At 36.5% G+C, this 13,109-nt stretch overlaps 1 protein-coding gene across 1 annotated transcript in view; it reads right to left on the bottom strand.

Annotated features, from left to right (window-relative positions):
• Positions 1–11,265, bottom strand: part of LOC128514122 (myelin-associated glycoprotein-like) — a 33,606-nt gene extending 22,341 nt beyond the window's left edge. The window contains exons 1-5 of the mRNA XM_053487821.1: positions 11,039–11,265; positions 10,793–10,843; positions 4,186–4,542; positions 3,414–3,701; positions 2,382–2,642 (exon numbers count right to left, since the gene is read on the bottom strand). Coding sequence (XP_053343796.1) covers positions 2,382–2,642; positions 3,414–3,701; positions 4,186–4,542; positions 10,793–10,829 — 943 coding nt within the window. The 5' untranslated portion in view covers positions 10,830–10,843; positions 11,039–11,265. The remainder of the gene's footprint in view (positions 1–2,381; positions 2,643–3,413; positions 3,702–4,185; positions 4,543–10,792; positions 10,844–11,038) is intronic.
• Between the last annotated feature and the right edge of the window lie 1,844 nt (positions 11,266–13,109).

The following is a 13,109-nucleotide window of genomic DNA, read 5'->3' as shown; positions in this document are numbered from 1 at the left end:
ATAATGCAAGGCAGGTTTGGACAGATTTTTCCCTTAATAAATGAAATAATCATTTAAAAACTGCATTTTGTATTTACTCAGCTTATCTTTGTGTAATAATTAAATTTACTTAATAATCTGAATGATTTAGGCCTGACAAATATGCAAAAAAAAGAAAAAAATAGGAAGGGGCACATACTTTCACAGCACTGTATAGGCCAAAATTAAATTGACTTTTTCAGATTTTAGGGTGCAATTCATCACATTTTGCATAATGTCTCGCATTATTCATGAGTACTGAATATTTTTTTTCATATTGCACCATAAAAATTAAACAAATGTACTTAATTATTAACGTTTATTTCTTGATTTTGCCCAATTCTAAAGCAGATTAAAAAAGAAAGTAATAAAAAAAACGAAAGTAAGCAATTGCAAATGTAGCTTAAGGACTTACAGTAAATACACTGTTTCCCAAACTAACCAGACCCACATTGGTGTGATAATCTTCACTCTATCCGATTGGTAGATGTTTTATGACAGAGGCTGATGGGTGGCCAAGATCAATTTAGAAAGAAGATTTTTACTACAACAAAAGCTTGCATCTTGTCATGCTACTGAAATAACATGAAGTAAAGATGTCCATGTGGTGACAAAGATAAATTATAAAATAAATTATAAAAGTGTCTACTTACAGAAAACTTCACCATATTCACAACTACAGTACATGCTTTTTTCTCATTTTACATGAATCATACATCATACATATATTCATGCATTAACTGATACTTAAGAAATGCTGCTGGAAAGAGGCAATCAATAATATATTTTAAAGTAAAAAAATCAACACCTTCAGACTAATCAGAATAAAATAATAAAAGAGGAATAATATCTTGTTTTATTTAATGCCTAATAGATGCTGGACTGAATGTAAGCACTATAACAGTTAGAGAAACTATAGAATACTACATAAGTTGTACCTTAACGTATCTCTTAGGTAAGTCACACATTCATAAGGTTGGTCTGGACCAATCTTAACTCATTTTTAGCCTTGTTTTAGCTCAAGACGCTAGTCGCTGCCACTGAGCAGCAGTCTTTATAAATCAGCAGTGTATGCGAGCACATTATGGCACGGTATCAAAGACGTATTAATGATGAAATATACTGTAGGCCTGTTTGAATTTTATTCTATTTGATATCAGAACTAATAGAGTGACTTTTAATTAGCCTATTTCATAATGTGACTGATGCATTACAATTAGCAATCACTTTTAATATTGAATAAGGTGACAAACAATTTGGCAGCGATACAGCGTGTTGTGCTAAACCGAAGACGGCACCGTCCGCGGAGCCGTGTGGTTCATGTACATTTTTTCTTTAGGCAAAACTTCAGCCCTTTTTATATTTTGCCTGAGGTGGCTATTTTAAAAAGGTTTCGCTCTCAAGGGCAACATATTATGGAGCTTCTTGACCTGCTCAGACCTGCACTTGCGGGCCAATGCGTTGTACTTACGCTCTACTGTAAGTCCCGATGTCCAGCTGCTTGCTGCTTTTTGTTTAAAAAATGTTTAATTGATCATTAGCCATCATTCATGACTGGATGTTTTATTTTATAATAAAATTTGATTTAGTTAAATGAGAAAATAAACTTAGGGGTTTCAAACCCCGCATTTATCAATTTTTTACTGAGTGATTATAATGCTTTATACCCCTATCTCACCTTTGTGGTTTCGCATGGTGGCCGTAAGTACGGTTCATCATGATTCACCGCGAGTTTTTGCTCTGTGAGTACGTTTCCATCTTTCCGTGTGACAAATGAAACGTTTAATTAGGTAAGTCACATGTTCGTAAGATTGGACTGTTTAATGTTTAACACGTTTAATATTTTTTGGCGGTCCTTGTGGAAGCTTGCGGACCTTGCAGAACTTTGCGGAACGTCAGCGAAACGTTGGCAGAAAATCGCGGCAGCTCACGGTACCTAACACCGCATCTTACCATCTCACAATAAACATGTTTAATTTTACACGTTTTTAAACGTTGTTGGAAGAATTTAGTGCAATGTTTAATTTGCATAGAAAGTGATGCCTTTCTTAACGCTGTCATGCAAAAGGAGTGAAAAATCGATTTCTGAGCAACCAATGTCAGCTAATTCAGTACCTTCACTGTAGACAGCGCTTTGTAACGTCAGACGTAAAAGGCAGTGACTTAAGAAGACTCCTAAGGGACAGTTCGAGAAACACACTTAGAAAAGTTATCAATCTAAGTAAGATATGTGTTCTTAGTGCGCTAAGAGTGTGCATTATCGAGAAACCGGGCCCAATTCTTTTCATTAACCTACCCTGCCCAGGAAGTCTAATCACATGAAAATGACTTACTAAAGATATTCATAAATAGCTGCTACTTACAATTAACACTGAGAGATAACTGCTGTGATTGGCCCGTTCCAACAGAGTTAGTGGCGATGCAAGAAACAGACGTGTCTCTCCTGACATTTTGAAGGACAAGAGGATTTTCCCTGTAGTGGGTGGTGGTGGTGTTTTGGGTGACGAGCCATTCATATGCTGTGACTGCAGGGTTGCTGTTGCTGGTACATTGAAGTGAGATCTTGTTGCCCTCGTCTACAGTGCTGCTTCTTGTGTAATTTATTTTCACATTCTTGGGTGCATCTGATGAAACGTGTTAAACACCAAATGTGATTATGAATGCAGCATCATTTTATATTCTACACTTTATTGTATAAACTTTCTGTTCATAATACAATTCTATCAAAGATCTTAAAGTAGTAGACATGTTTTTGTAGACTCCTAACTTGGGTTTGCATCATAAATTTATTTAATGTTAAAATAAGTACAAAAGCATGAAAATTAAATAGTTACATTTTACATTGGAATTTCTTGGACCCCTAAAATTCATTAAAAATCCTAAAATAGTATACCATTATGTTATTTTAAATATAATAATTACTCATTATTTCACATTATTTTATTAAATTTGAACTATTTTAATGGTTATTAGCAGTTTCTTAGTATATCTAGTACTGCAAAAATAAATTATGATAATAACAATAATTAACGATAATAAGCAAAACTTAAAATATAATTTATATTTAATTAATTATTCAATAGTCAATTATCAATTGTTAAATAGTAATTGTTACCTGAATTGCTTTAAAGCAACGGCTAGCTTACTTACTATTTGGAAAACAGCGTATGGCATAAAAGGTCTAGGTTTAATAATTAATAAACGAGTCAGACTGATAGATCAGACAGTGTTAAATATTAGTCTCATGCAATAAGACAATATCAAAGGATGACAAGATCACATGAAATAATGAGATGTAAAGTTCAAACAACTGTTAGAAGGCAAATGCTGAAGATTTTCTGATCTCAGCTTTTAATTTTATATTCAATATGAAATCATTCATAAAATTTACTTACACAAGACATTGATAAAAACTGAAGAACTCGAGTAAGATGTTCCACTGAGATAGCTGCTGCAGCTGAGACTTGTGTTCTGAGTTACTTTAAATGTAGCAGTTCCCTCAGTTTCCCATAATCCCGCTGATTCCTTTGGGTCGGACAATGTATTAGAAATAGGACTCGCACCGTGCCAGTAAATCTGTGGTGAAGACGAGCGGCAGGAATGACGGAATTTGCATGTTGCAGTAAAAGGCTTGCCCTCTACCTGTTTGCTTCCAACAGATATTTGAGGAGATGAAGGAGAAACTGTGAGAAAAAAATGTGTTCATAAGATTTATCATATGACAACACCTAACACAATGATAGCAATTCCCACCCATCAACCATGTCTACTCTATCGTACTACTGCTATGAAAAGCCAAGCCACTGCGTCTTTACCACCTAACTCTGAAATAATTTTTTTAACCATAATATCTATATTATATAATGTATAATTAAGGTGGGAAAAAAAATCACTGTTCCTCTAAAATTCTAAGTATGGTGCACTCTAAACTATTCACACATTGGCATGCAGTACAGCTAAGTTTATTTAGAATTGTAAAAATTTAGAACCTGAAAAAATATACAGAGAAAATCAGGATAAATATAAAATTGCAACATTTACAGAAACGTAGTGTAAATTAAATCAGCACCTAGGTATTGCAATAATATTGTGTCGGTTGGTAACTGGTGATTCCTAGCCCTTTTGTTTATATCCCTAAGATATACAGTATAATATGTGTATACTCACAGACATTTATTTTGATGATTTGATGATCTTCATAAAATCCTTGGTTGTACCCATCTCTATCCCAGACCCATACGTACAGGCCCACCTCACGGTCACTGTACTGGACGTTGTCAATCCTTAAACTGCAGTCTCCACTATAACGAGATCCTGGGACTGATGTCCTTCCCCTAAACTCACTTAATATCTCACTGTAGTCATTAGAGTACACAGTTGGGTATCCCCTGCTCACATACTTGTACCAGGCAACTTTACTGTAAGCCACAGTGCTGCACGGCACTAACACGCAGCTACCTCTGACGGCATTGACTGAATCCACAGACACCCACAAGCAGTGACACACACCAACTAGCAGTGAAACTGAGGAGAAAAAACAATTTTAGTTAATTATTTATAAAGCAGAAAACACTATCCATGATTATCCTGGGTTTACATTTTAGACAATTCAAAAACATTGTAGGGAATATGGTTGGTATTGTGCTAATTACAAAATGAAACCACACTCTGGATATTTTTAAGGGTATTCATATGTTTTAGAAGGTTGAAAGCTGTGCTAGCTTTTAAAAATATAAATTTTCATTATTAATCATGATCAGATCATGAAAAAATACACACTTCACAGCACAAAAATCTGAATTTTAAATGTAATCCTAATGTTTTACATTGTGCACTGACAGCAGCTTAATTTTCTCTGAATAGAAGAATTAACTATTTTAAACTTTCTAACGTAGTAATTGAATTAGAAGTAATTTAATGTCTCATGAAATTACTACCATATCAAGAAGGCTACATAACAAAAATGTTTTATCTTAACCAGTGGTGTAACCATATTATGAGGAGCCATTAAGTGCATTTTAAAAAATGGATGCACAAACAAGTAATATTGGGCCAATAAAATAAATGTCAGGGTTAACCCCTAGAGAGCGCCTTGCGCCCAGAGACTCTTTGAGTTATTTTTGTGTTTATTGGTTGTTGGACTTCATTTCCCAGAATGCACCTTGGTCAGGTGATGGGGTGACTCACTTGAATCGAGGTGACTGAATAATTAGTTTGGCTTTAAGAAGTCTGCATGTTCAGTTAACTTTGTCTTGCACCTATTTTAGTAGCCTGATCTGTTTTGTTAAATTGCTATTGTGGAATGCTGTTTGGTTTGGTTTGGTTTTGGTTTATGGTTTTGATTTGTTTTCATAGACTCCTGTTTGGTTAGTTCTTGTTTTAGGGATATTTGTTTGTTTTCTTTTATGTTATTAAAATTACTTAAAAGTCTTCACCTCTGCGCCTATGCCTCGCCTGCACCCACACCACATCCCTGACAGAATGCAAGACCCTTACTGTGGCATAGCGGAGGGGCCTCCCCTGGATATCTTTTGGGAGGAGGTTGTGACAATGCTCTGGCAAGCGGAATTAGTGGGCAGCCGGCTCGCCATCCGGCGTGACACTGTGGAGCGCACAGGACCGAATGGAGCGAAATCCCGTAGAGTGCCCCGGACAGATAATGAAGCAGGTGAGCGAGCAGCACAGCCAAGCTGGAAAGGTTTCTGGCTCACGATACGGCATGGGACAGAGACCCGAATGAGGAATATCGGTGGCAGATATGTGCCATTTAGGAACAGGCGGAGGAGCTTGCCATGTAAATGGCCATATGCCGCGCTGCACAGGTCTGGGATTTTGTACAGGAAAAGATGATGGAAGCAGCGGCACTCGAGGAGCAGCTAGCCCAACTGGAAAGGGAGATTCACAGCTCAACCTCTAGCACCCAGTCTTAAATAAAGCTAAGGGCTACAGTTTGTTTCCAGAGCTCTTTAGTCCAAGTGTATGCCCAGCCAAGCCAGAGAGCCTCAGCATCTTATTCACAGTGAATATACAGTGGTGTGAAAAACTGTTTGCCCCCTTCCTGATTTCTTATTCTTTTGCATGTTTGTCACACTTAAATGTTTCTGCTCATCAAAAACCGTTAACTATTAGTCAAAGATAACATAATTGAACACAAAATGCAGTTTTTAAATGAATATTATGTTATTAAGGGAGAAAAAAAACTCCAAATCTACATGGCCCTGTGTGAAAAAGTAATTGCCCCCCCTTGTTAAAAAATAACTTAACTGTGGTTTATCACAGTTAAAAGTTCAATTTCTGTAGTCACCCCCAGGCCTGATTACTGCCACACCTGTTTCAATCAAGAAATCACTTAAATAGGAGCTACCTGACACAAAGAAGTAGACCAAAAGCACCTCAAAAGCTAGACATTATGCCAAGATCCAAAGAAATTCAGAAAAAAATGAGAACAAAAGTAATTGAGATCTATCAGTCTGGTAAAGGTTATAAAGCCATTTCTAAAGCTTTGGGACTCCAGCGAACCACAGTGAGAGCCATCATCCACAAATGGCAAAAACATGGAACAGTGGTGAACCTTCCCAGGAGTGGCCAGCCGACCAAAATTACCCCAAGAGCGCAGAGACAACTCATCCGAGAGGCCACAAAAGACCCCAGGACAACAACTAAAGAACTGCAGGCCTCACTTGCCTCAATTAAGGTCAGTGTTCACGACTTCACCAAAAGAAAGAGACTGGGCAAAAACGGCCTGCATGGCAGATTTCCAAGGCGCAAACCACTTAAGCAAAAAGAACATCAAGGCTCGTCTCAATTTTGCTAAAAAACATCTCAATGATTGCCAAGACTTTTGGGAAAATACCTTGTGGACCGACGAGACAAAAGTTGAACTTTTTGGAAGGTGCGTGTCCCGTTACATCTGGCGTAAAAGTAACACAGCATTTCAGAAAAAGAACACCATACCAACAGTAAAATATGGTGGTGGTAGTGTGATGGTCTGGGGTTGTTTTGCTGCTTCAGGACCTGGAAGGCTTGCTGTGATAGATGGAACCATGAATTCTACTGTCTACCAAAAAATCCTGAAGGAGAATGTCCGGCCATCTGTTCGTCAACTCAAGCTGAAGCGATCTTGGGTGCTGCAGCAGGACAATGACCCAAAACACACCAGCAAATCCACCTCTGAATGGCTGAAGAAAAACAAAATGAAGACTTTGGAGTGGCCTAGTCAATGTCCTGACCTGAATCCTATTGAGATGTTGTGGCATGACCTTAAAAAGGCGGTTTATGCTAGAAAACTCTCAAATAAAGCTGAATTACAACAATTCTGCAAAGATGAGTGGGCCAAAATTCCTCCAGAGCTCTGTAAAAGACTCGTTGCAAGTTATCGCAAACACTTGATTGCAGTTATTGCTGCTAAGGGTGGCCCAACCAGTTATTAGGTTCAGGGGGCAATTACTTTTTCACACAGGGCCATGTAAGTTTGGATTTTTTTTCTCCCTAAATAATAAAAACCATCATTTAAAAACTGCATTTTGTGTTTACTTGTGTTATCTTTGACTAATAGGTAAATGTGTTTGATGATCAGAAACATTTAAGTGTGACAAACATGCAAAAGAATAAGAAATCAGGAAGGGGGCAAATAGTTTTTCACACCACTGTATTAGGTGTCAGATTTGAGTGTTAGAGCTTGTCATAGTACAGCTCTGTTAAAACTGACTGAGGATATGTTGCTCTTGACTCTGGCTATTGATTCTGGCAATACTATTGTGGCATTTTAGTTTTGCTACTGACACAATCAACCACAATATTCTTTACCTCATTTTAACCCTTAAACCCAGAATAGTTTTTAGCCATTATTTGCATTACTATGTTATTTTATATATACTGTATAGCTCTGGAAAAAAAATTGCAAAAGTTTTTCCTACATGTGCATTTATTGGTGAGATAAACAGTGTCGATTCTTTTTTTTTTTTTTTTGTGAACGGCTGACAATATTTTAAAATGTAACCTGCACTGAGCCAGAGGATCCGACGGGCTGTCCGTGAAGCCAATGGCCAATCCTTGACCCAAATTAAGGCTCCTACTGATGCTGACTGCAGCCCAATAACCATCGCATCTGCAAGAGAAGGGCTTAAAGAACAAAAAACTTGCCCTTTTGAAATTTGCAAGTGAGCACCAAACATGGGAGCTTGAAAGATGGAAGAAAGTTTTACTCTCTAATGAGAAAAAAATGTATCTGCAGTGTCCTGATGGATTCCAACAATACTGGCATGACAAGCAGATCTCAGTGGAGATGTTTTCTCCGTGGCACAGTGAAGAAGGCTCCTTCATGATCTGGGGTGCTTTTTCCTTCAATGGAAAAATGGAGCTTTAGGTTGTGCAGGGGTGTCGAATGGCTGCTGGCTGAGGGCCCTCATGTTTGTGGCAGTGACTACTGTAAGTCTTTCAAAAATACAATTCTGCAGTACATAATACCCACCTAACAAAGGACTTCTTCAATGACTAAAGTTGCACTTCTTGACAATCCTGCGTGTTCCCCTGATCTAAAACCTCTTAAAAATGTTTGAGGATGGATGGCAAGTGAAGTTTACAGAAGGGGATGTCAGTTCCAGGCTGTGGATGACCTTCGCGAAGCCATTTTTACCTCCTGGAAACAGTTGCATCAAGCATGCGGAAACGAGTGTTTGAAGTTATCAACAACAACAGTGGCACTACTCACTAATGTGTTCCTTGACACTAAGTTCTGTTGTGGGTATTTTTGGGCTATGGTCCTTTGATCAGCTGATGAACAGCCTGTTTGAGTTTAAATAGAGTTTTCAATAAATTGCTCTGTTTTTGTCTGTAAAAAAATTCTTTTTTTTCACATGTTCCTTTTTCTTTTTCTTCTTTTGACATTTTGAAGCAGTTCTTACAACCTGGTTATGATCCACCAGCGTAAAATGCTAATACTTGGAATGTATTCCCGGATCCTAAGATTTTGTTCAGGAGGGTGCAGCATCCTGCCACTCTGCCCACCGCCGCCTTTCGCCTTCCTTCCTCGCTCCTTTAACCCTTTCCTACCCCATTTTTTTTCAAAATAAAATGATCCCTGTTTCCATAAGACCTCGCTTTGTGTCTGTGGTGCCACTTGTGCACTAAAGGTCAAACCCGTTACACCAATCTTTAGCATTTTCTAATTCTAATACTTATTTAACATTTAACTGGCACAGATCCATGCCAGGTGTTTTTTTTATTGTTTTTAATTCTTACACATTTAGTCATCATTTTAGTTCAGAGAGCTCAGATGTAAAAAGACATTTTGTATGAAAAAACAATGTTCACAAAGGAGTTTCACGTGACTAGGTTTTTTTTTATAATAGGATTATAATATTTTAACATAATAAAGATCTAAAATCATATTGTAATATTTTATAGCCATCCATGACAGGGGGAATTGTAACATGTAAAGCCTAGTGTGTTATCTAACTGTGCTTTTGAGTTTTCGAATATGTCAGGTATAAAACAAAAATATTACTTTAAAAATGCACCACTACAGGAATATGAGAATGACACCACATAAATGTAGAAATTAACAAATGCCTGTATTATTTTTTTTATTATTGGTCATAAAAACACATGATTATATTTGTTAGTGCTGTTTCTCTGCCCTATTTGACCTATTTTTACATTTTTGGCAAAGTTATGTTCGTATAGTTGGACAGTTTCATCATATTGCCTGGGTTGCGCTAAAAATGATATTTCACAATTCTTATATATATATTTATTTATGAAAAAATAGTAAAGCAAAAAAATGGCTAGAAATGGCTTGGGTTTTAGGAGCTACGAAGACTTAAGTTGTGTTGTATTTATTTTGCTGTTTTGTTTTATTTCACTCTGTCTTGTATTGTTTATACAACATTAAGAGCACAGCATACAACCTAGCATAACACTCAATGTTCTGTAAACTTTTTTTAAATCCTCTTTTAAATGTTTTAAATAATTTTAAATCCTATCAACAAGTTGGTCACTGTAATAGAAGTATCACATTTTAATTGTGTATAAATTATGTCATATATACTGTAGAAACTTTAAAACTGGCCTGTTGGTTTGTAGCAACATACTAAGATACAGTACAATAGAAATAAACTGATTGTAGTTTTCTACTGAATGATAAGGTGAAGACCTCTGTTCTGAGACAAATCAACTGCTTGTATTTCAGCATACAATGTACAGGGTGTAGATGATGTTGGCAGAGAAGTTTGTGTATGAAATGGAATGGGTGAGAGAAAGAAATCACCATTCTCCATGCTGCAACCGTTTGCTATATGAGACTGGTACTTCTGTAGAAGTTTAACTGTGGTTAAACTGTGGTTTCTGTGCTATTATCCAGTTAATGACTTATTTGTTTTTATAGTGTTGTGGATTTCCACCACAGTGTCTTTGGCTTTTAAAATATGGAATTGGTTATTAAACGCTCTGAATTAATGGAAGAAGCAGACTACCGTATTAATTAAAAGAATACATAGTCAGTGATGAATAAAGTGAAAAGTTATCACTCTTTTCTTTAAATCAGAAAAAAACACCAAATTATGTTTGTATCTTTTCATGTAATTTTTCATACAAAAAATGAGACATGTTTCTTTTCTTTTGTCTGTACATTACAGGGTCCCTTAAAATATGAATAGTACTCACAGTGTGCATTAAAAACAGAAATAAAACATATCCATCATTCCAGATGAGCCAAAACCAGATGTGGTTTCAACTTTCCATATTATAACACCTATTAATGCAGTTTTAACTTTACCTGCAATGAAGAGCTTGAGAGTCCTAAATCTATCCATTCCTGGAGCGCTGCTTGGAAAAAACAAGAAATAAAATGTTACTTTACAAATCCTAACAGGGTCCCACTGGTTTTTATTCACAGCAAAGCAACTAAAAGAGTCTTAAAAATAAAAAAGGAAGCAACTGGTTAAGTTTGATGTTTAGAGGTACTGCAAAAATTCAAATGTAGTGTAGGATGTTAAGATAAGTCACCAGTTAATAATCTTACCTGGATCTAGTAGATACTCTGTACAGGAAAACTATTCACAATCCATTCCCTGTTGCTCAGTCTAATTCTTCTATTCATAGACTCTTTAAAATCTGCCTGCTGCAACCATTTATAACCCCCTGATACAGTGACTTGAAAAAGAGGATGTTGATAACCAAACAAATGAAGTGAAACTGTAACACTTCAACAAGCGCTTAAACCAGGTCCACCACACTGTGAGAATGTTAAAAATATCATTCACAAGCACTGTCCTACCCTGAAAAGATCATGGCCATGGGTGTGGACTCTACTGTGTGTTAGTCAAGAGAGTTAATAGTAGACTAATAGCTCAGCCCATTTTTAAGGCTTCTGCACATTATTGTGGTCTAAACTAAGTTCCCAGGTTATTAGGTACTAAGTAGTAAAATATATTTATATCTATAACTGTATTAAGAATCCTATAAATATAATAACTTATTAATAAATCTAAGCAAACCTTTTACTAAGTAACTAACTCGTGGTACCATCTATGATTAGCAACATTGTAATGATTTTTATAATGACTATGAAAAGGATGATTTTCTTACTTTATACTCTTACAGATGATTTCTATCTGCCAGGTTTTCTTATTTTAGTGAGAAAACCCCAACACCCTCTATGCGTCAATGTAACTTCCTCTTTTTTTAAAACGTTGTCATTTGGCACATGTTTTTCTACTCCTAAAATATGATTAATGGTAAAAGTATATATAAAAAAGATTTAACTGAAAGTAAAAAAGCAGAACAACTGGTTTAGTGTGTGCGCTGATCACTTGCTTGTGTTTACTCAAAGGAAGTTCAGAAAACATTTGCTAAATTTATTGCATTGTGGTTATTGGGGTGAATGAGTGCCTATATGTCATGAGAACATTTATGCTCAACATCACTTGTGAATTACAGGAGTTCAGCTGCAAGTTATCGCTGTTTCTACATGTTTAGACTATAAATGGAGTTCCTAGGAGTCCTGTGTTTAAATGTGAACAGGCAGTTCTACTACTATTTCTAGTAGTAGCCGTAGTAGTTCTATACTATTTTCACTGTAAGATGTATAGACACCTCTAAAATGGCATGTCTTTTGTCATGGTTAGTACTTGGTTAGTTAGTAAAATGGTTTAGTTTAGTTCTGTATTTCACAAATGAATAACACGTGATTCACAAATCATTTTGTGATTCACATAAAATGACTCTCTACGAATATATTTTTAGTTCATGCAGAAATGTACTTACAGATTGATGAATCTGCATTTGTGTGTGCATTTGGAAATTTTAAAACTTCCCTGATGCGGTTAGATTAAAAAAATAAATTCAGTTAACGTCACAATTTCTGCCAATCATATAAACATGAAATTCATGTATATGATTAAAAGTGACCAATATCGCGTTACACCATCAAATACAATTATAAATCATGCGACATTTGTTTGTGAAATTGCACACTGATTTGATACCTACCAAAAGTCATTCAAGGAAGGAGAAACAGTGAATTGGTGACAAGGTCATGGCCCTTATAGCACTGGCCTCTTTCAGCATATGTGGCCTGCCTCACTGCAAAAAAAAAGTTTCATTATGGTTTGAGGTAAATGTGTTGTCATGCATTGTCTGGGCCTCCAAATCCCCCAGACCTCAATCTGAACGGGCATCTGTGGGATGTGTTGGAAAAATAAGCCTGATAGATGACTTAAAGAACCTTCTGCTAATACAGTACCTTGGTCCAAGCTTTCAGAGCCCACCTTAAAAGGTCTTGTGGAGTAAATAATTTGTAACCGCAGAGCTATTTTAGTGACAAGAGAATCTACACAATAATGGCCAGGAGGTATTACTGTTATGGCTTCACTATGTTATAACAGATTCAGATAGCTAAAGACTCTTATCCGGATCTCCAGTGTATCTGCAAAGCAGTTTTGAATTACATCCAGATCAGAGTCGTCTGCAATCTGGGAGATGCTGTAAGCTGGGGCTCTGATAACTTCAGGATGATTGCTGCACAATCACAAACGTCTCGGGTTTCTTTGCTGTAACCCTGTTCCCTGAAAAGGCGGGAACGAGATGCTGCG

Source organism: Clarias gariepinus, chromosome 26, assembly GCF_024256425.1.
Source record: "Clarias gariepinus isolate MV-2021 ecotype Netherlands chromosome 26, CGAR_prim_01v2, whole genome shotgun sequence".
NCBI lineage: Eukaryota > Metazoa > Chordata > Actinopteri > Siluriformes > Clariidae > Clarias > Clarias gariepinus.
Note: the sequence above shows the minus strand (reverse complement) of the source record. Positions and strands in the feature narration are given on the sequence as shown.